Below are 24,534 nucleotides of genomic sequence, written 5' to 3'. Positions count from 1 at the left end.
ATTTAAAAAAAGAATTCTCTCATATTTCATATCTTCTTGTCATTGCTGCTAATTATCAAAAAGGCTTGTGTTTAAAACAGGCTTTTCACCTACAGAGTTCATCTTCTCTCCCTCTCAGGAAGTGATGGTGTCAAATTTGGGACAGCAGAGTTTTTGCCTATTGATACACTTTGTCAAACATAAGCCAGGTCTAGTAGAACAAAGCTGGCATGTGAGCAAGGACCATATTGAGCAAGAACATGCCATATTGGCGTGTTTCTGCTCGTCCTGTCAGCTTCAGCAAATTATAAAGTTTCATTTAAAAAAAGAGTATAGAAGGAGATTGGCACCTAATGGCCACTGACTTTCAAACATCCCCTGTTTAGTCATCGTTGTGGAAACTTGCTTCAGAATGGGAACTGTCTGACTGTTCTGGCTATGAGTCTCAAACAATTGCTCTAAGAAAAGTGTCAGCTGTTGCCATTTGTGTCAAGGTGTTACCTCTGAAGTCTAATGACAACAATTTCAGTATCATTTAATCAGAGACATCCATGTCTTCTGGGGTTCTGGGTAGAGATTGAGACTCTGGGCAGAGTTTGAATAGAATGCAATATTTCGCTCCCCTCCCCACACACCCTGGTTATGAATGAGGAAATTCCCGTTCAAACACAGAGCATCTGCAATAGCAAAATGAAGTAACTTACATTACTGGCTAAATAGGTTGACCTAATTCTGCCCTCTGTTACGTAATTAATGAGGGTAGAATTGGATTTGCTATGCGTAGTTTGGATACTTTGATACTAAGGTCATCTTGGATGAAATCTCTTTTTCAGACCCTTTTTTATTGTTTTTTCTCACTTTAGGGGAACACCTGAGAATCTGCCCGCAGGGCTACACCTGCTGCACCAGCGAAATGGAGGAGAATTTTGCAAAAAAAAGCCAAAGTGAATTTGAAGACATGATGACAGAAGCCAGCCGCTCTGCACAGGTGACCCTAACATCTCAGTACAAAAACTTTGATGGTAAGTAAAGAACATACAGCTTACTCAAGTTTTGCTAGTTGCTCTTTAACTGTTGGACTCAGGGTTTTTATTTTTTTATTTTTTTGCTGCCATCTGGCTCTACCTTTGTGTATTGTGTTCTGTAGCTGTTATGGTATCATTGCTTTCAATATGAGTTCTAGTACATGTTGCATTTTCACTAGAGAATTACTTAGAAAAATTTGTTTTTATTAAGGACCTTTCAGGAGTCTTACATCCGTATGTAGCTAAGACCTGTATACATAGGCACAGAAGTGGCTTTTACAGACAACCATAACAACACTGAGTATTAACACAACAGCATAACATATTAGGTAATTACAAGAAACTTGGCAATATTCCTTGATCTGTAGCTGAAAAATCACGATGCTAGGGAAGACTCTGATGTCTGTAGTTAGTTTCCTGATTGAAAAAATAGGTTAGCAAGTGTCATTTGCCTTTAGATGCTCATGGCAGAAATTAAATGTAGCACTCACCCGTACAGTACTGTGGAGAAGTATGGTGTGAGGGATACAGCATCACTTTCAAGGTACTAAGCAAAGAATATGGCTGGCTGGCTGCTTCTGTTGCTAGTGGAATCAGTTTTGCAGCACAAGCCGCAAGCTGTTGGCTTTGAGGTCTTAAGGCCAGTGGAAATAAGTGGTTTATTGGCAAAATAGAGCTGACCTATGATTCTGGAACCATATCTATTATCAGCAATACCTATTTTGTAAAAGGCCAGGCATTTAGAATCACAGTCCTCTTACCTTTATCAACGATTGTCATATGGAGGTATAGGTAAAAGAACAGTGTGTGGGAGAGAGGTAATAGTGGATAGAAGGGTAAAATTGGGGATTTTAGGAAACACACATACAGAAATTAGCCTGACCTTCAGAAGCAGATAGCTAAGATTAAGGTCTTTTTCACTGAATAGGAAAAAACCAAGGCAATGCGTCACTGCACGGTACATTGCAGCTGCGTAGTTGAAGCTGACCATAGCAAAGGCTTTACTTTGAAGCTTTGGATTAATTTATAATTTTGCCCTGAGAAAAGATTAAGGACAGGATTTTCAAAAGTAGCTAGTGATTTTGTTTGTCCAGTTTGACACTTGTAAAAGGGCCTGATTTTCAGAAAGGATTGAGCACACTTCCTGCCCTCTGAAAATCAGGCCCTGTTATAGTGCCTTAAGTTGGGCGCCCAGATATTGTAATACTCAGTAGCACTTTCGAAAATCATGGCCCATATACTTACTCTTACCCTCACATCCAGGGCATGTGACTGAATACAGTTCCACATCCTAGAGGTAACTGAGATAGAATTTGGCTCAAAATATTGAGGACTGCACTAATAAACAGATTGCCCAGTAGGCAAACACTTTAATAAACCTAATTTTGTTTTATTGTTGGCTTTAAAAAAACAAAACCACGGTCCTTCTCTTTCTAAATTTCTGATTGGAGCTACCCAGATGTTCTTTGATTGTTTTCCAGTGTTTGAGAAAAGTATTCCTTTTATCTCTCTAAGACATACATCTAACATTTTTCTTGGGCCCAAAGCAGTAGCTGTGTTCAGAAAAACAAAGCATTACTTTATCAAACCATAATGTACAAATCATTCCTCTTTTGTGTCAGGCATAACCTCAGTTGAGCCCTCAGGCCCAGGAAGATGTTTCCTGCTCCTATTACATCTTTTTTAGTTTGCTTAACTATTGCTGCAATCAATATTGGGCTTATGATTTATGCAGGACATGTGATGCAAAAGCAAATTTATCTTTCAGGTTTGAATTTGCCTAGGAGCAAAATTTGCCTTTACAACTCCACTGGAAATTTCAGATTGAAGAAGTTGAAGTTGCAGTGGGATTGTGGGGGAGACCAGTTGCAGAAATGATGTAGAAACAAATGCATCTTCAACCATTGGGACTGCCAGCTGGTTTACAGTTAACAAAATGTTTTGCACACAAGGAGTGATGTTATTAAACAGCCTCAAATATAGGAGTTCCTCTTGCTTCAGACTGGAAGTTTATGCTTAGGGCCCTACCAGATTCACAGCCATGAAAAATAAATCACGGACCGTGAAATCTGGTCTTCCCCCATGAAATCTGGTCTTTTGTGTTTGTTTTTACCCTGTACTACTATATAGATTTCACCAGAGAGACCAATGTGTCTTAAACTGGGGGTCCTGACCCAAAAGGGAGTTGGAGGGGGGTGTGATGTTGCACTCTGTATGATTTTATGCAAGTATGCTGATGAGTGTGAATATAATGTAACTAAAATATGCTTCATGGAAAAGGTCTCTTGTAAGGTATCATTACAAAGCTTATAATCTACAGAGTGTGGTCATCCTATTTGTATAAATGTATCACTCTTGTATCTGAAACTAGAAATATGAAATATAACTCTGAGGGCCTATTGTAATTATGCAAGGTGTGGGCCATTAATGTTGGTTTGGAATCTTGATGACTCCCGTTAACCAGGACAATTGACTGCAGATGGCTCTGTTTTACCTGTAAGCCTTCTTGTATACGTGTGGGATGGCAAGTGAGTAATGAAGTTTTACAGTGACATGTGATCATGTCACCTGAACTGGAATCCATCTTTAACCTAGTGCTTTTTCATTGGAGGGGGAAGGGAACCCGGAGCGGGGGATGGGAACCCAGAGGGACAAAGGATTCCTGCCTTACGCAAAAGATATATAAGTGGGTGGAACAGGGAAAAGGGGGAAGCCATCATGAGAATTCCCCGAGCTACCACCTGAGCTGGAACAAGGGCTGTACCAGGGAAAAGGATTGTGCCCAGACTAGGAAGTTGTCCATGTCTGTGCAAAAAGCTTATTGAAATGCCTTTGAGGGTGAGATTTTATCTGTATTCAGTTTTATTACTGTATTAGACTTAGATTTGCGTGTTTTATTTTATTTTACTAGGTAATTCACTTTGTTCTGTTACTACTTGAAACCACTTAAATCCTACTTTCTGTATTTAATAAAATCACTTGTTACTTATTAATTAACCCAGAGTATGTATTAATACCTGGGGGAGCAAACAGCTGTGCACACCTCTCTATCAGTGTTATAGAGGACGAACCATGTATGAGTTTACCCTGTATAGGCTTCATACAGGGTAAAATGGATTTATTTGGGGTTTGGACCCCATTGGGAGTTGGGCATCTGAGTGTTAAGACAGGAAGCCTTTTGTAAGTTGCTTTCAGTTAAGTCTGCAGCTTTGGGGCACGTGGTTTAGACCCTGGGTCTGTGTTGGAGCAGACTGAGTGTCTGGCTCAACAAGACAGGGTGCTGGAGTCTCAAGCTGGCAGGGAAAGCAGGGGCAGAAGTAGTTTGGGCACATCAGCTGGCAGTTTCCCAAGGGGGTTTCTGTGATCCAACCCATCACAGGGGGTTGCAAGGTTATTTTAGGGAGGACATGGTATTGCTACTCAGACTTCTGCGCTGCCTTCAGAACTGGGCAACCAGAGAGCGGTGGCCATTGGCCAGGCGCCCGACTCTGAAGATAGTTCCCCACCAGCAGCACCAGAGAAATAAGGGTGGCAAACCATATCATGCCACCCTTACGTCTGTGCTGCTGCCTTCAGAGCTGGGCAGCTGGAGAGTGGCGGCTGCTGACTGAGGGCCCAGCTCTGCAGACAGCAGCGCAGAAGTAAAGGCGGCAATACTACACCGTGCCATCCTTACTTCTGTGCTGCTTCTGCTGGCAGCTCTGCCTTTAGAACTCAGCTCCCAGGAGCAGCCACTGCTCTCCAGCTGCCCAGCTTTGAAGGCAGCGCCGCTGCCAGCAGCACTGCAGAAGTAAGGGTAGCAGTAACACAATCCCCCATACAATAACCTTGCAACTCCTTTTCAGGTCAGGATCCCTAAAATTACAACACTCTGAAATTTCACATCTAAATAGCTGAAATCATGAAATTTACTGTTTTTAAAATCTTATGACTGTGAAATTGACCAAAATGGACTGTGAATTTGGTAGGGCCCTACTTATGCTCCTTCCAGTGCTGGACACAGGTGTAAATATCCTTGTAGGTTTTGTACTGTATCAGCAGCTTCCAATACGATTAACTACTAGGTTTTGCTGAATTACCTGTTAAGCAGTGGAAAGGCCCTTCATTGGCTTTGTCCCTTCCTTTGGGAGAGATCCCAAAGTATGGTAATACGTGCTTTTCCCCCTCCCACAGGTCACTTATGTATGGAGTTCTGTAAGATTTCATCTTTTCATCGCTCTTGTTTGATGTGTATCTTTGGCCTGTAGGGGAGAGAGAGTGCTGTGTTCTGGCTTGCAGGGTTATTGGTATGTGGATAACCCTGAGCACCTCATCTCCTTTTTGTTACAGGAGGGAAGTATTTGAGGGAATGGGACAGAATAGTGAGTGTAAATTCCCTTGGAATGGGGTGCATAACCTTTGCTAATATTATTTACAGCCTGGAAGTCATGTTATTCACAGATTCTCTGCTGGCAGGATGGCAGGTTGGTAGCCCACAGGCTACCACTTTCCCTTTCTGTTGCAGATTGCCTCACAGCAAATCATGTCTTTATAATCTCAGTGGTGATCACTGCAATAACATTTAGTTGTAAAGGACCCAGAAACTTCATCTAGAAAATGCCCACCTCATCAGTGTAGAGGACAGTACTAGTGTTCCAGACGCTGCTTTGGGAGCAATTCAGCTTGTTGGTTTTGTCTGTAAAGCTCCAAATGGTCTGGCAGCTTGTTATCTGAAAAATTACCTCTGCCCAGTTGCAGGAATTACAATCCGCTGTGTCACTCTCAGGGTCTGCTCCTGGGGCAAGCTCTGAAGGTGTTTATAGGGCAACAGTCAAAATAGTATGTAGGCATGAATTTTGGATTTTAAAAAACATAACTATGGAATTGAACTCTGTTCTTGCCATCCTAAGATTTGATTGTCCTCTGCATATTATTTATTATCTGAAGTCTAGAATCCCAGGGCAGTTTAACTTGATATGGAATGGAGCAATGGGCCATAGGGATGTATAGGGGCCTACTGAGGATATGTTTATAAGGAAGGCTAGTTATGGCTCAGCTAGCTTTTTCTTGTGGCTCATTTACCTGCAAATCTTGCCCTGTTTCTATATTTCAGATTGTTTAAAGAAATTTGAAGATAACGGGGACTGTATTATATGGAGATATACCTATCTCACGGAGCTGGAAGGGACCCTGAAAGGGACCTTGCCTTCACTAGCAGGACCAAGTACTGATTTTGTCCCAGATGGCCCCCTCAAGGATTGAGCTCACAACCCTGAGTTTAGCAGGCCTATGCTCAAACCATTGAGCTATCCCTCCCACCTGTCTGTTGGGGGAAGAGGGTTGTGGAGGACATAGATTTTAGTCTGAGATTTGCCGTGCTTTAAAATTGATGTAGTCTGAAGGGGGTGGGGGTAAAGTGTTGATACCGACACAGAAAAAAAAATCCCCCTACACGGACAAAAAACTGCCAAAAAAAAAAAGTGTGGCGCTCCCTCTGCTGGTTGGAAAGCAGTAGCTAGCCAACAAACTGAGTCATGCCAACAGCAGTCAATAGCCATTGTATTTGTAAAAGCCTCTTTTGGCAAAATTCACTGTTCTTTGTTGTTTCTCCATCACAAATGTGTGTGCCTATGTGCACACATGGAGTATTTTTAAGAGGTTGAGAAATCTTACATTTTCAAGGTTTCAGATAAAACTTAGTTGTTTGTTTTTCAAATCAATTATTGATTATAGCCAATGCCTGGTAAATATCTGATCCACCTGAAGAAGGCAAATGAAAAGATCTGATAGCATTATACTATATATTGGCGGTTACATCTTATCTAGAAAAGCAGCAAAGAATCCTGTGGCACCTTATAGACTAACAGACGTTTTGGAGCATGAGCTTTCGTGGGTGAATACCCACTTCATCAGATGCAAACTAACACGGCTACTTCTCTGATCTTATCTAGAATACATCTCAACTCATTTATACTTCCCATATCTTTTATATAGCTGATGCTAGCTACTGTAGTTCTGTACCTGTCTGTAGGATAGCTACTCCACTCCTTCATCTAAGAAGCTTTCCCTGGGACTCACATGGCATGTAATTATATTCTAAACACTGCTGGCATAGATGTATAAAAACAATGAATAAGAGCACGTGTTAATGGGCAGTGACAGTGAGGGGCTACAAACAGAAAGGAACAAAGCTGTTTTTATGGTATTAATCAAAGCTTAATTGTTACAACCCTAATCTATCTCTCTCTCTCCCTTTTTTTTTAAATCACTTTTAAATAAGAGTGAAATATTGTGCCAGTCTTTTTTTCTCAAACACTTTGGTGCAGTTAGCAGCACTGCTTGTGTGGCTGTTGACCTTTAGCTGTGAGCTAGGAAGTCTCTTTTTTATTATAATTTAGACCTTTTAAGTGAATATCAAAAAGTGAAATTGAACATCTGCATTTCCTACCACACAGCTGACAAAATCCTGTATTTTTAAGATGCACCAATCACAGTTTATTTAAAATAAAATTATATATTTTAGTAGATTACCTACTAGAATATTTGAGATCTTCTACAAGCTTACATAACTTCAAATATGAGTAGCTGGGGAACAAGTATGTTGTGACACAAAACAATGTACATAATTAAGAACATGACTTTGGAGTTCTTTTTAGATGATTACATATTTCTTTTAAAATGAATCATTCTTTGAACTTGTAAAGGTGTGGGGAGTGTTGGAAGTTGTCATGAAACAATGGTTAACCATTTAGGGGATTCCTAAAATACTGTGTTTTCTGCTCTTCTGACTTATTTTAAGTTCAACCAAATGTTTCTTTGTAAAAGGAATTCACTTATTTTAGGATACAGTACAAAGGTGGAGTTAGGAGAGTAGCTTAAAGACAGTAAGTACATATTTAAGGTATATATACATTTAAGTGAATTTTATCAAATCAACTTCTGATTTGCTGGAGAAAGGTCTGCTTGTGTGAGCATCTGTTGTAACAAAACAGATGGATAGAAAGCTGTCCAGCCTATTTTCCACCCCCATTAAAAGTTGGGCTCAAAATCCTGTCCAGGATCTGATTTTGTAAATATTTCCTATCATTATAACAGGTGGAATTAAAATTCCAGTTCTAAACACTGATTAACTTAGAGGTGTTGGAATTTTGTGACATGAGCCCATCTTTAAGTGTAAGATACATACACACACAAAGCTTCACTGCGAAATAATCAGAATCATTACGCATGGAATATGCACTTGCTGTGGGACTATGCCTTGAACTCGTGCTCATTTGGAGACTGCAGCTGATGCTTACTTAGTAGCCAGTGTCTCTCTGGGAGCACATGACACTAGTGCTCTGGAATCTGCAGTGGCTGCCTATCGGTGCACAGTTGGACTTTAGTCTGTTGCTTTTGACCTACAAATCCCTAACTGGCCTCGGAGTCCTCTATTTGATATCTCCAAATTTCATGTTGCTGCAGCTGAAATTTCTGTGAACTCTCAAGCTTGAACCTGGAGCTATAAGATAGAGGACTGTGCTTGATTCTGGAAATTGCTTCCCCGTTGGTTGAAACCAGCTGGAGTTTGCTGAACTTCTTAACATGCTTTGGAAGCCATTTATTTGATTGGGTTCTGGAGATGGGCTCTTGGGTGGTTGTGCTGTTTTTGTGACTGAATGCTTCCTTATTGTTGGGGCGTGCAGAGACATATTTTTCTACATACATTGAAAGAATAAATAAATATAACTTTGCCTCAATCAGTGAAACATCTTAAGATTCCTAGAATTGCTGAAGAGGACAGAATTACACCACCAAGAAAACCTTGATGTGTGAAACATTTAAGATTATTTATGGAAAAGTCTATTTTGTTTGGGGTTTTTGTTTTTCTTGTCTGAGATGTGAAAATAGAAGCCTTTATGAGCAGGAAAAAACCCCAAGAGCTAACAAATTAGCTAAATGTGCTTTTAACCTTCACCCTCCATTGTTGTAACAGTTAACTACAGTATATTTGTTAAATGCTCGCTCATTTAAAAACACGTGCCAAATTTTGCCCTCAGTTACACGTAGAGCAAGGAGACATTTTTCAGTCAAAACTCTTTTTATAAGAAAAAAAATGTAGATTCAGGTTAACTGACACATTTTGTGAATTTGTATAGATTTTGGCAAATTTGTTTCAGATGTGAAAGTTTTCAATGAAATATTTTTACTTTTTTATTCGAAACTACTTTTCCTTTTGAAATCACCTTGATCTTTATTTTTCTAAAATCTTTTGGGGAAAAAATAGTTTTGGGGTTCGATTGACAGAGCCAAATTCTGCCTTCAGTCAGCTAAGCAGTTCCAGTACTACTGAGAGCAGGACGTGACTAGTGCATGAGTATGCTTTTGAAAGGGAGCATCAAATGCAATTCCCTGGATTCATCATGATTTCCTGCGCTGAGGCAGCTTGTGCAAAACACCTTTGAACCTGACAAGGACAGGGAGTTGTCCTGAAGAGGTAGCAAAACTGAGTCATATGGAAAAAGAAACAACAAAACACACAACAGAAGATCCTCTTTCTTTTTTTATTTCTCTGAGAAGTGAGGTGAAAGGAGCTCATCGGTGGCTTTGCTATTTGTTTCTGATAAAGAACCACCTTAAGAAAACACAAACAACTGGGAATGATTTATGATGGTCCTGCTGCTGCTTTCTGCAGATTTGTTTCATGTACAGTATTGAGCATCTCTCGGTATTTACGATTTTAGTGGAATGGGGTGGGGTATCTCTCAAAAGTGCATTCCAGAACATGGAGAAATTACTCCTCACAGGTAGCTGCCTTGGGGAAGTGAATGCGTATATTCACCTATAACAGTTTTACCACTTGGAGTTTTCTTTCTCCTTACGGCTTGTTCTCTTCACATTGAAGCTGCAAACATCCATGCTGCAGGGTATGTTTTAGTGTGCATGCAGCAGTTTACTTTAAAGAATGACACAAGCACAATATTCTTTCCTATAAGAAAAAAGGGCAGGGGGGAGGGAAGTGCTGACTGGATGAGAAAGCACACTGCTTTTGGGTGCCTTGTACAAGGACTAACAGACCCAAAAGAGACGGTATTATGAGCTGCTTGTTCATGCTTATGATGCATAGATTTATGTAGGAAAGGTAAAGCTTACATCTCAGTTACAGCATACGCAATAAAACAGATGTTACCGTATTTTGTCCACTTCCCTCCTCCCCCCAAAAAAACCCTTCTCTTCTAAGGGCTTAAATAACAGTGAAATGCACATCTGTTTTGGGACATGAAAGAAATCACCTGCTTCTCTGAGATATTGGATGGTACAGAATAATTTCCCAAGAAGTTAATGGTGTCCTGACAGTCATTTTAGAAGACAGTGTTGATGGGTTTTATTTTTAATGTGTAAGAGCCTAATGCATGAGTCTTTCTGAAAACCTCCAGTTTCACAGAATATACAGTAAATCAGCCTAGCTTTTATAATAAATGCTGGATGTCACTATCAGTGATGGAAGAACCATTATGCTGAGTGCAGTTGTGTTCACTGCCGGATTGAGATCAAAACAATGAAATGAGAGAGACTAATAGATGAAATTTTTCTATATGGCTTTTCAGAGGAGCCTATTATATGAACCAACATACAATGAGCCAGTTAAACTTAACTAATTTTCAGTTGGAACAGCTCCCATCCTTCAGCCTTTGTAAGCTGTTTTTCTCAGAAAAGTAAAGAAGTAGAATTTCTTCGGGCAGCTCTTTTGCAATGACATTTATGCTGTATGAGCCAAATCCTGAGAAGGTCTGTGCACCTACAATTCAGTGTTTCTCTGGATTCATCCTTCTGTTTCTAATCAGTTGAAGATCTAATTTAGCTGTCTTCCCAGTTCCAAAAACTGGGCATGTGAGGTGATGTGCCACCTGAGTTCCTGGCACATGTAGTAAAGTAGAAACTATGATACCAGAAAATATGGCAAGTTTCTGCATAGCAGGCTACATTTGCTTTTTTTAGGCTGTTTCTTCATGTATTTTGTCTCATTCAGGGTGATATAGATTCTTCTGCCTGCAAAAATTTATGCTTATTACAAGCAGTTTTTATATTATTATTATTATTATTATTATTATAGAAGCAAGCAGGTGCCTGGACCAAGATCAGGGCTCCATTGTACATACAGATACTGAGAGACAGTCCCTGGTGTGGGGCTGTTCCACTGCTGTGTAGACTTCCAGGCTCGGGCTAGAGCCCAGGCTCTAGGACCCTGCAGGGCGGGAGGATCCCAGAGCTCCAGCTTGAGCATGGAAATCTACAAAGCAATGAAACAGCCCAAGCCCTGTGAACCCAAGTAAGCTGGCACAGGCCAACTGTGGGTTTTTCTTTACTGTGTAACATCCCGTAAATGGACAAGCCAGACTAGGGGCAGAAAGGGAAACAGATGTGAAGTGACTTGTTTGATGTTGCACACTAAGTTAATGACGGAGCTGGGAACAGAACCCACGCTCCCTGGCTACCAGTCTGATGCCCTCTCTATTATACCACATCTATTTCTTTTCTAAAACTTGCAGTGATCCTGCTTATTGAAGTATGCCCCTTTAAGGGTGCAGGATGTATATCACCATCCCATTCCTTGCTGGCTTTGCTAATTCAGACTTCTATTACAGAGAGGAAGAAACAGTCCCAGTCTCTAAGATGGGGATATATACCATTTGTGATGACCCTGTGGTAACCCTTTTGTGTAAGGCCTTCCGAACAGGAGAACTGATGAAGTCTGCAAACCTGTTAAACAAACTAAAGGTAGAGTACAGCAGAGACTTCCCTTACAAGAGGTGGCTATGGCCCTGTCTTGTGGCCAGATTTTCTGACATGCAAAGTAACACAAACCCCAGCAAAGTCAATCGGTGCTTTAGGTGCTCTGCACCTTTGAAGAGGTTGAGGTGCTCGCACCAAAAGTTAGGTAATGCTTTATCAGTTTTTTTGGTAGAAAGAGGCCTTTACGTTCACCACAATCTAACATGGGAACACGGAATAAGAAATAGGAGGAGGAGGGAAGTAAAGCATCTGTAACCAACTAACATGGCTTCCTGGCTTAAAAAAACACAGCTAGTGCAATATATTTTGTCCTGGGTCTTTCCTGGAACTGGACTGCTGCTGTCCTGGACTATTTGAGTGCCTAATTTTGGATCTGTTTCTTGTATTTGCTGAAAATGATCCATTACAATAACAAATGTCATTTATCTGACAGCTCATGACTATTTAAAAAAGTGGTCACTGGTAAAATACATCTTTGGTAAAGCTATGGGTTAGCCAAGACAGCACTGGTACAGCGTTTGTTCCACTGTCTAGAGAATGGAGAATAGGACTGTCCACATAGGCCTTGATTCAACAAAGCATTTAAGCATGTGCTTCTGATTAAACCCGTGCTTACATGCTTTGCTGAAGTGGAGCCATAGAAAAGATCACAAAAACATTTTGGGGGTATCTAAAAAATAAAATGTAACTCAGAATTCAGCACAAGGCCCTAATTCAACTACATGAGTTTTATTTCAGAGGCTACAAACCTTACACAGCAGTAAAGACTTCTGACTTGTAATCTGATAGACTTCATGATCCGCCCTTAAGGGATGGAGGGCTCTATATTGCTTAACAGTGACCCTTGCTAATTAACGAAAAGTAGCAAGAGTATCACCTAGACCTTGACCAGAAGGATGGTGCCTTTGTATGTGGAGGGACTGAAGCACTGTTAGGAATATGGAAGATACCACTCTTCACTAGTGGAAAGAAATAAGGATTTATTTTTCCTCTGAAACTATTTTAATGGTTTTTGAAGCTTTAGTTTAACGTGCATTATTTTGCTTTGCTTTTCCACTTTTCCAAACCTAATACATGCATTTCAGAATTGATTACTTCCCCTGCTGCTTAAAACAACAGTAGACAAAATCTCCTTCAATGGCTCGGGGTATGATTGCTGCTAAAGGATAGTCTTTAAGGAGACTGGACAAAAGAGGGAAAATGATCATAGAGCGAGCAATGAAAATTGTTCTGGCTAAGTATTAAGACCGTGGTGTTTTAAGGTGCCTAAGGAGTTAGGTGCTCAACTTGCATTGAAATTCATTGGGTTTGGGCACTTAACTTCCTGAGGCTCAATTGAAGATTGCAGCTGAAAATAGTGCATACCTTAAAGCTTATTATAGGGGTCTGGTAGGAGGAGAGTGAACCATTAGTTTGGCTTTAGAAGAACACTGAAATCCAAGGATATGTGATGAGTTAAGTTATGGTCTGGAGCTCTTTAAAATGTAAGTGAAGATCTACCATTTTAAGGAGAACCCTGAAACAATATGGAAACAAATTTGTTGTGACTATTTTGGGCCTTTAACCTTTTGTTTTGATTTCCATTAGTGTCTTGCAAGTAATACATCACTAAGCAACTCGCTAATGTGTTCTCTGCTCAACTGTATTCCAAGCTGTATACCGGTAACCAAAAAAAGCTGGACAGCTGCAAACCACGGGTCATATCACCCCTTAATCAAGGTGCCGGGAAATAATGTTTGATACAGTGTAACGTTAATATCGGGTCTGAATTCAACTTTTAAAATGCTGGAGATAATGGAGTTGTTTCTGACAGCCCCAACGATATAATGATTCACTTTTAAAACATAAAGCCCTGTTCCAATGTCACAAAAATGAATACACTGGCCCTTGAAGAGTAATGAATGCCTATAAACACATTGTGCTGCTGCATATACTCAACTTGTCATAGGGGACGTGTCCGGTATTTAGTCCCATTGGAAAAGGACCGCTGCTTTCTGCAGCTACTCCAGCTCCATCCATCCATATCCATGTCAGGTTCCCTGACTTGCCTCTCATCCCATCACTCAGCAAGTTAATAAGGAGATTAGACAAGAAGCCTCTAACGATGCCAATGTGCCTTCCAGTCTATACTCGGTTCACTTGCTTGGGAAACTCCCAAGAAACAAGAGGGGGTGGAATTGTCCCTAGTGAGTAATACTCCAATCACTGAATCCTTTTCCCTCTGGTTGACTAGAGTGGGAGAGATCATTTTACCAAGATGAAGAAAGACTTGATCCTTGTCCCAAGAATTTTACAGATTAAAATCACCTTGTGACAGTACAGTTCAAAAGCACAGGTTGAATTAATAAATTTTAAATAGGGTTTCTGTGTGGCGTTAATTATCTGCACGATGCTTGGTGTGGCAGCACTGAAAGGACAAAGTTAACTGTATGGAAGGATTTGGAAGAAGAGAGGGAGGTCACAGATGGAGAAGCAGAGAGACCCAAGGGTAAGGGGCAGAACAGAAGGTGTCAGGTTGAGTGGGAGAAGCTTATAAATGGGGCATTCAGAATTATTTTTATACCCCTCCCCACTACCCTGTCTCTTCTTATGGATATCCTAATTCCCTGATATAGAAGTAAATAAAATAAAAGCTACAAGAATTGTTAACACTGGCCTTATTTTTACCCTAGCCCAGGACGATTCTGGCTCTTTTAAAACCTGAAATTAATTCAGTAATATTTGAGACCCTGTTTGAAAGATGTTTTGTTTTCTCTGGCCCTATCTTTTTTTTACCTGCTTTTAAGCACCACTTAATTCACTGGAGAGAATACTGTCAAGTACTATTAAGATTTTACTCTCATTTCCCACCCAGGTATGAGTCTCTGAAGCTCATTCTGAGAGGTCTTTAGGACTGGGGCTTCCAACAAGTATCTTCCCCATGCTAATGCAGAATGTTACCCACAGGTCACTAGGCCAGCTCCAAGGGTTTATTTTTCTCTAAACTGTAAATATTACTACATACAAAAAATTACATTAAAAGAAACTTGTTTGCAAAGTCAAGCACTCAAAAGTTTGGAAATGCCAGAATTCACGTTGCCTGAGCAAGCTTAATTTGGCCCCCCTCCCCTTGTGGATATGCATTATGATACCATCTTTAATTACATGATCACATGCTGTTTTTTCCAGAGGACTCCTGTAACATTAATTCAAGTATTTCCTAACTTTTGAGTGCTGGACTTCGCAACTTTAATAACAGTCTTTTAACATAGTTTTTTGTGTGTTGTTTCCTAGGATTTTATAAAAACAACAGAAAAAATGACATTGTCATGTTGGCATCATATTGATATGCACATGGTTAGTCACCAGGGGTGGAGTCTTTAAATATACTCCACGGATCTCTGCCACTTGGGCTACCGCGTAACTGATAGCAACAGGTTGTGTGGACCAGCACTAGAAAGAGAAGAGACACATTTTACTAGTGGGTATCAGATATCTGCTGTGAACAGAGGATCGGTGAGACTCCGGAATCTTGGGTTCCATTCCCGGCTATGGATGGAAGTGTGCTGTAGTGGTAACAGGCTCTTCTGCCCATTTTCCCCAAAGTTTGACCCCTTCTGCCCTATCCTCTCCAACTTGTCCCTGTCCTATTTTTTCCTCATCCTGATCCCATTCTCCTTGCCTACCCAGGGTTAGTCTCCACTCCTCAGGCTTCTCATCCCAGTCTCTGTCTAGCCAGTCCCAGTTTTCCTGGTACACCTCAAGTCCTCCTTTGATCTGTCTCCCTTCCCCACCACCACCACCATTCTCCCACTATTCTTCCACCCCACTGGTTCCCAGTCTACTTGTCCAGCTAGTTCCAGTCTTCCCACCTCCCCTCAGTCCTTCATCTGATCTGTATTTCCCCTCCCACTACCAACTGGCTTAGAGTCCCCCCCCGCCCGGCTCCCAGTCTTCTTGTCCTGCTAGTCCCAGCCTTCCATTCCCCATTCAGTCATTAGTCCTGGTCTCCTGTCCAGCCAATTCCAGTCTCCCTCCCACCCCAGATTCCACCTCTCCCCACATCTCCCCATTAGTGTTTCTCTCTTCCCATCTTCTCTTCCCACCCACTCTGCGGTCCCGGTCTCACCAGATTCCTTGTCCCGTTCTACTCTTCCCATCTCCTGATCTGGCTTTTGTCCACTCTGCATTCAAATCAAGCAGGCTCCTTTTCTATGCTGCCTGGGCACCAGCCTAGGAGTAATTGAGGGTGTGTCTGCTCTGCACTGTAAGCCCAGGGTTAGTAGAACTTGAGTTAGCAGATCCAGGGTTTGTTGTTTTAGGGTTTGAGCATCTACACTCGGTTGTAACCCCAGGTTAGGAATATTTTAATCCTGGGTTCCAGCCTGAGACTGCACTATGTGAGCCAAAGTCCAGCCACCCATATCCCTGACCTTCTAGCGCGCTCCCCAAATGTGGCTGCTCTAGCCCTTTGTTCATGGTGATGTGTGGGAAAACTTGACTGTCCAGAGGATAAAGAAATTTGGCCTGTGGGATATTTTTGGCAGATGTCTAGAGCGTGAGTCCAGTGAGGCTGCAGCTACACTGCAAAATCAATAGGACTTGAGCCCTGGGTCCATGCTTGACTCAGGCTCCAAGCTCTGGGTTAGCATGATTTGTGTGCAGACTTGAGCCTGAGTTTGAATCCTGGGCTCCCATTGCTATGTAGACATACCCTGGGACCACAGGAAAGACAGGTTCCTTGCTCTCAGTTCTGGTGCCCAATCCCAGCCAGGTCTGGACAGCAGCCAGGAGCTGCAATTACAGAGAGAGTCCACTTTTGCCACTGTAATCCTGGGAGGTGACACATGCTCAGTTCTCTAGAGATGGTGCATGCACCATCTGCTCATCACTAGAGCTGTGAGAGGCTTGAGCATGGTCAGTGAAGATGGAATCTTCAAAGATTTTATCTGTTAAACTCGCAAGTCTCTGCTGAGCATGTGCAGACTGAAATTCTCCAAAGGCTTATAATTTGGCCAAATTTGGGTCAATTTTTGAAGGAATAGCAAAAGGCACAGGCTACCTTCCTCTCAACTTTCAGGTCCCTGATGCAAAACATCAGGGCTGTAGAGCTTCTTAAAGAAAAGGTCACCAGAATTTTTGAGTGCAAAATGTAAAATTCTCTAGTTTTGTTCTCGGAAGTAGCTGAACTATTTTGACAAAAACTTTCCAAAAAATTCACTCTGAGGCAGACACCCAGCATGGAAAATTTCAGCCCAAATGGTTGACAGTTAAAAACAACTGCAAAAATGTTTTATAATAGGAAGTGGCAGGCAATCTCACTACTAGGTGGTTTAGTCCTGCTCATAATATAATTACTGCAGCAGAATGCTCACAGAGCTCTCTGGTTTACTAATCAGTACCTGCATCAAGCTCCATTGCTTAGAATGGAACTTTTAAAAACTTTTAAGTTCACTCTATTGTGGAAGGAACTTTTTTTGCTGTCTAGAGATGGGAAATGACATGTACTTTAGACTGTAAATGTTTTGATGGAGGGGTCATCTTTTTATGAGTTTATCGACACATGAAAATTAATCCAGAATGAAGTGTGTAAATGTAGAGTGGATTAACTATTCTTGATTAATTTCCAAAGTGGATTAAGCTCTTTCAGAATATTTCTGATTAACTCCGTGTGGATGCTGTCACTCCAGAATAAGAGCATACACTCAAGGAATCAGAAATGACTATTCCAAAATAACTCACCGTGTAGATAAACCCTCTTATATGTTTGTTCAGTTTCCTAGCAAAATGTGACACTGGCTGGTAGGTGTTGTAATAATAAAACATATATAGGCAGAAGAAATTCGTTTTTTTGTTTGTTTTTTTGTTTTGTTTTGTTCCAATCAATGCAAAATTGCAGCTGGATTGATTTAGACCAAAGTGCAATTAACAAACAATTCACTTTTCCTATAATTCTTCCTCAAGTTTGATAGGTATTTGTCCTCCACAGAAATGTATAATTCTAAAAATTAATACACAGAAAGTCTTCAGTTGATTATCCGAGGTCCCATGTAGGCTGGCTGTTTCATTACTGGGAGTTTAAGTGAGCTATAAATATGTTTTATGTCCTTTAAGTTCAGTGTGCCATGAAATATAATTAAAAGATTCTGGGCAGTGCAACCATAGGAACAACCCAGGAAATAAACATTTGACCTTTCTTACCTTTGGTCACCAGTGAGCAATTGCTCTGTAATTTTTCTGCCTACATTACTAACTGTTTTGGCTTTAATACAAGAAGAAAATGCCGACTGAAAACATTGATCGAGCATTCATCCTTCAAAATTCCATACCTCTTTCATCTTGAATTATTTAAGTAGTTTTCTTTAGAAGTTGCAGTGGAAAATACAAAGGTATTAAGAACCCAGCAGTTACCTTTAATTATGTGGGACAACTTAGTCACAAATTAGAATGCTATACTTGGACTTATTTGTTGTTTCCCTTTTGTTTCTGAAAACAAAAACGGAAATAAAAAAAGTTCGTATAGCTGAAATGCAGTTTGTCTGAAACAATTCTGTTTTATTTTAGCCAAAGAGGACCCATGTCAAATATAAAGAATGCAGTGACATGAGAAGTGAGCAATTCTTCTTTAATAACATTGTTCTTGCTGTCCATCAGCCACTGGATTAACATTTATAGCCTTTTTATAAAATTAGGCAAAATTCTGACTTTGGTTTCTATTGATGTAAGAGACAGAGCTTGGCCAATTATTTTTCATGTTTGCATACGATAATAAAGCTGCCTTACTGTGTAGTTCTGAGAAAATTAGATGCACTGCATCAGACTATACAGTTGCAGCTCCCAGAACATAAGAAAATAAAACACACCCATGTTTACCATGTAAAACAGAGGAAAGAAGCTAGTGGTTAACTGAGATAAAGCAAAAGCATTTATTAAAAAAACTCGTATTGTTTGAGTTGGTGGTAAGTTATAGCCGCCTATTGACTTCTAAATCCTAATTTTAAAGGGCTGCCAGGTCTGTGTGGATTACACTCAGATGTTACATATCTTCGCTTGTGGCCATTCTCTGTAGCCATTGTGACAATCTGACAGGTCATCTAACCAAAGCCAAGGTTTGACATGGTCAGGTCCATAGAATCAGTGATGTTGGTAGGAACTCTTAAAGAGACTGAAACTGTAGGAATGGTGGGAGTCAAAAATTTAGAGTGGAAGACTCTGAAGCCATCACACACAGAAGTCCATAAGCGCATGGCCTTCTGTAATTCCAAAGGGCAAAAGAAAAATCCAAGCAAGCACAGGTCATTGAAATACTGGCTTTAAGTGAACATAATGACAGCTAACTCACTGTACTTCAAGAATATAAATGAATCTAGAACAGAATACTAGTCATTTTTAGACTATCTCACAGAGTGAATGGCATTAGAGTACTGTTGTAACAAAGATGTGGAAGACACTGCTTCACAATGTCAGAGGCTAATAATGGGGGTAGATTTATAAGACCGTTAGCACTGCCAGCTGTCCCAATGACAATTGTACTGGTAACCAATTCGCTCAACTTCAGAGTGCAAGGTGACAGTATGCAATTGTCCAGAAGCAATTTACTCCCAGTCTGCAGAATTGCATAGCTGGCCAGGTGTATTGTGCTTTTCACTTTTCTCTGAAGTATAAGGAATAGGTTACTGCCACAGAGAGTGTACTGAAGCAAATCGATCAAGAGTCTGATCAGGCATAGCAACTCCTATATTTATAATTTTTCTGCCCTTACTTGTAACTAGAGAGCTACAACCCTCATTTTGATTGTCCTTTTTATATAACATAAAAGTCATTTTATTTACTTCAGTATGAAAATGTGTTTGTAAGGACCTGATACAAAGCCCAGTTGAGTCAGTGGAAGAATTCCCATTGACTCCAATGGCTGTTGTATTGGGCCCTAAATGAATAGCTGAAAAACAGCTTTGACTTATTCCTTCTGGTTTGTGAAGTGGGGGATTTTAATTTTCTGTCTATCCTGCCTGCCACCACTGAAATGTACACAGGATGCGGGCACCTCGCTTACAGCTCAGAAGGAAGTTTGGTGAAAAGTGACTTTCCTTTGTATTGAGAGGTCAGTTAAGCCCAACAAATATATGTATAATCACCCATCCGACACTCTATCCTACACACACACACACACACACACACACACACACACACACACACACTTCAGACTCTGCAAGAACATAGTGCTAAGTACACACAAGGAAGTGGAAGACAGCAAACACAAAGAAGCTGCCTGATCAGCAGCGGTAGTGTGAGGCCATCTATGGAATAGATTGAGATTTGTAGCCAGAGATGGGTAGAAGAGTCCTTGTGACCAGGAATAGCCCATTTAAAGGAATAATGAATGGCAGCAGCATGGCAGAGGGCAGTTTTTCCCTTTCGGAAGGCTACGATGATTAATTTTCTTTAAAAGGACTAAAAAGATTGGAATCTGTTCTGTCATAAAAATTGCAGTCCTTCTGTTGTGCAATGTGTTTCAAAAGGACAACCGTTTGGGATAACGGCCGCTATCTGTGCAAGCCACAAACTGCTATGTGGATAAAATGTTTTCCTACCAGAGCGATGGACCACAGCATGTTGATTGAGCACTTTCATCATTGTGATTGGACTGTTTGGTATTTCCTGTGCAGTACACCAAAAGCTTCCCAAAGAATCTGTGAAACCTGCAGCTTCCAGCAGCAAATTTACATTGGTTCAAATCCATCCAATAAATTTCCTTTCTTACAGCCAAATCACCTCAATACATTTTATTAGTTATCTGTACTATTGGCCACTCTGCGTGTAAACATCAAGCGTCCATGGGTAGAGGTAACACAGAATTAAGATGTTTGATAGCAAGGTTCATCTGGAAACAGCCCATACTCTTTCTGTGCTGCTAGAGATTCAAAATGAACTGAAATAACTCAGCTTCTTAAAAACGTACTGGGGGTTGTTTTCTTCTGACAAGAGAAATTCATTCTGCCAAACCCAAGTAATGTAACTAATATTACAGGTTGCTGGATACAGATAGTTCAACAGTGAAGTGTTAGCTCATCAACTCCTGTTAGCAATGAATTACCATATTCTGTAACATCCTATCAAATTAATGAAACTAATATTCAAGGAACAATTTATAATTGCTTATTTACAGATATGAATGAATTAATATATGCAAAATGAGTACACCACACTTTGTGTGAGTAATGCAGTGAACCTACTAGCATGTTACTCTATCGTAGACACAATCAACATTTTTGTCTTCCATTGTAATCAAGAGAAATCTATAAAGAAAATTTCTATCTAATCAGTAGTTCTTGTGTTCAATGATTTTCCCCCTCAACACACTCCCAAAATTATGATTGCCATGTGTATGAACCTAGTACAAATTCACTGGTTTTAGACTCCTAACAGTACATGGAATTTATATAAAAGTCCCTGGAACCAGTATCGAGGTATCATTGATGTATAGACTTCCTTTGTTTTCCTTCAGACTCCTGAAGGAGTGTCATGCTTTTTCTTTCTAAAATGCCACACAAAACACTGCTAGCAGAGGTTTTATACTGAATAGCCCACTAGCTAGAGTGCTTATCTAGGGTGCTTGAGACTGGGGTTCAAATCCCCCCTCTGCTGGCTGTGGAGCAGAGACTTGAGCGTACATCTTCTGCATCCCATGTAAGTACGCTAACCACAGGGATTGTGAAGCAGTCTGAGGTGGGGTGTTTCTCCTGTTGAAGCTGTTCCATTTTGTATAAAATATTTAAATATTCATTGCACCAAAGACATGGAGATTGACTCTATAACCCAGTGGTTAGGGCACTCACCTAGGAAATGGGAAACCTGGGTTCAAGTTCCTATTCCATATCAGGCCATGGAAGGATTTGAAGCTGGGTCTCTGACATTCTGGCTGAGTGTTCTAACGCTGAGCTATTGGGTATAAGGGCACATGGTGGTACCACCTGTGATGAGTTGCCTTCTCCTCCCCCACCCTGGGTGCCTACTGAGGTACCACTGATCTCACCTGTTCCACCAGGCTGGGCTCCCTTACACTGTCCTGCTGAGCCAGGCCCTCAGGCCTCCTCAGGCAGACGCACAGGTAGGGACATACCCAGCTGAGGAAAGACACAGACACTGAGATTAGCTCTGCAGGGGAAGACTCGGATGAGGAATTACCCAGCACTCAAGTGCACACCTCTGGAGTGTAAACCCCAAATTGTATTGTCTTGCACTGCACAGGGAACTGTATAACGTAAGCTAATTTAAATTTGCCCCCTTCTTCAAAGATGTGCACAGCCTTTTGCCTCCTCAGTTATGAATTTCACAAACTGGTTTTAGAGAAAACAAAAACAAGTTTATTAGCTACAAAAGAGAGATTTTAAGTGATTATAAGAGATAGCAAACAGATCAAAGCAGAGCAGGGCATCAGGGCACGGGATGGGGTGAGATGGGCTCTGGGTGATGCTTACCTGGGGCACTTCCTGGAAGCGGTGACATCCCCCTACTCAGCTGCTAGGCGGAGGCATGGCCAGGCAGCTCTGTGTGCTGCCTCTGCCTGCAGGCACCGCCCTCACAACTCCAGGAACCGCGGCCAATGGAAGCTGTGAAGCCAGCACTCTGTGCGCAGGCAGTGTGCAGAGCTGCCTGGCCATGCCTCTGTCTAGCAGCTGAGCGAGGTCGATGTCATTGCTTCCAGGGAGCCCCCCAGGTAAGCATCACCCAGAGCCCATCTCACCCTGCCTCCCTGCCCCCTCCAACATCCAAACTCTACTGCCTGGGGGGAAAGAGTGCGGGGACCCGAGACTTCCCCAGCAGCAGCCAGTGCATCTGGCCCAGGGGATTTAAGAAACAGCAGTTTTGTGCACACACACCTCTTCCGCTTCTCTTTTTCATTTGTCCCTATTCCCACTCCATTCCAAGCTAAAGCTGTGTAGTCTCGGCTATAAAAAAAACCCACCTCCACAAGGGGAGTAGCTGCCAGTGCTGGGAGCGTGGCTCACAGCTCTGATGCACTGCTACACTGCCACTATACTGCGCTGAACCTTGCAGTGCTTGGGGGCCAGGGTTGTTTTTGACACGTGTTTTTTCCTCTCCTATTTTCAGAGCAGGATAATAGAAGTAATGTGTTTAGTCCTCCCATTGTCCTACACTCTGTTTCTACTGAAGACAATGGGAGTTTTGAGTGCGGTTGGAGAATAGAAGGAGTCTGAGACAGGCACAAGGGTTACAATTAAGACATTTCCTAAGCTGTGAAATACAAGTAGCAATCAGAAGTGTATCTGTAAATGGACTATGCTAAAAGAAAACTATAAACCTATAGGAAACAAAGCATTCTATACCTTTCATCTTTTTATCTACAGTAGATAGTTTGAGTAGGAAGACTGCAAATATATATACTAGAAAGAAAAGTTACATATCAAGGTCTTTCCAGACAACCACACATCATAGTGCTATTTAGATATGTTTTTGTGAGTTGGTTTCATACATAGGATAAGAAACTCACAATAACAGTAAAATGAAGAAGAGAGTGAATTTCACATTAATTCTGGAACACACAGCCTCCCCACCTCCTGCCCACACTTGGCCAGCCCAAGTACCCCCTCTCCCACATGCTTGGGACTAGCCCAGGCCCCCCCCGCCAGCTACCCATGGGGCTGACCCATGGCCCCTCCTTTCCTCCCCACACGTGGGATCGGCCCAAGCTGCCTGTATAGTGATGGCCTGGTCCAAGCTTCTCTCCCTCCCTTGCAGGGCTGTTGCCACTCACCCCTCTTCCCACCCCATGTTCATTTGCACCCCACTTGGGAGTCGCACCCCACTTTTGGGGCAGAACTGCATTTGTCCAGTTTGCTTTTGCCAGCTGATGATCTCAAGATTAGATCTCTTACTGAGGCAAGATAGCCTGCTTCCCATCTTCAAAAAGAGCTAGTGACAGCTGAGCTCCTTGAATGCACAACTGACCTTGTGCCACAGCTGGCATAATTTGGATTTTTAGGAGGACGCACAACTTTTCATCACAGTCTGCACAAAGTGATCTTGGCCGGAAACACATGACCAGATGGCATTAGAGCTGTTTTGCCCGTAAGATTACAAAGTGCCACTGTTCACAGTCTCAGCAGCTGAGAGACTGTAAATTATTTGTGCAGCTGAGCAGTGTTCTTGCAAATTTATTTTCCTGATGTATGCGCAGCCTTTAGGTTTGTCATGAAGATACCTTCAACATAAACATGCATCAGGCCTTACCAAGAGGTTGTTTGATCTCTCTGCATCAAGCTGCTTTGTTCTGAAACCAGTCGGGTTTTGCTCCCTGATCCTTTATTTCCCCACATGCTTACTCTCCGTCTAATGTGGCCTTTTTACTGTTCTTCACCCTACTCTGTTGTATTGACTGTAGCATGTACTTCTCACCTATGTATTTATATATAATACACGCACACACACACTTAGGCCTTCGTTAGCTGCGAAGAACGTTGCAGTGCTGTTGTATGAAACATGCTATAACAAATAAATAGCATTACATTCTAAGATGTTGGTATGCAGATGTCAGTGATCTCTCTCTCTATTCTGGTCAGAACCTTCTGGTTCTGACCAGGGTGTGCCTCAGAGGCGAAGGATTAAGGAGCTGGTCAGTGATCATCTCATCATAGATAATGCATACAGAAACTTTTCTTGTTCAGCTAAGGCCGAGGTGTTATCAGATACTAAAGGCAGGTTTAGGGGAGCTAAACAAGATTTATGGGAACAACCTGTACCCAGGAAGGACACCACATATCCACATATTTTGAGCTTT

At 41.5% G+C, this 24,534-nt stretch overlaps 1 protein-coding gene across 2 annotated transcripts in view; it reads left to right on the top strand.

Annotated features, from left to right (window-relative positions):
• LOC127056387 (glypican-1-like) overlaps positions 1–24,534 on the top strand; it is a 240,525-nt gene that overhangs the window by 149,414 nt on the left and 66,577 nt on the right. The window contains exons 2-3 of one of the 2 annotated variants that reach the window (XM_050964179.1): positions 843–1,001; positions 2,773–2,897. In XM_050964179.1, the coding sequence (XP_050820136.1) occupies positions 843–1,001; positions 2,773–2,882 (269 nt within the window). In that variant the 3' untranslated portion in view covers positions 2,883–2,897. Of the gene's footprint in view, positions 1–842; positions 1,002–2,772; positions 2,898–24,534 lie in introns of those variants that run through there. The other variant, XM_050964180.1, reaches the window with a different exon arrangement.

This window comes from Gopherus flavomarginatus, chromosome 8 (genome assembly GCF_025201925.1).
Source record: "Gopherus flavomarginatus isolate rGopFla2 chromosome 8, rGopFla2.mat.asm, whole genome shotgun sequence".
NCBI classification, from domain to species: Eukaryota; Metazoa; Chordata; order Testudines; family Testudinidae; genus Gopherus; species Gopherus flavomarginatus.
Note: the sequence above shows the minus strand (reverse complement) of the source record. Positions and strands in the feature narration are given on the sequence as shown.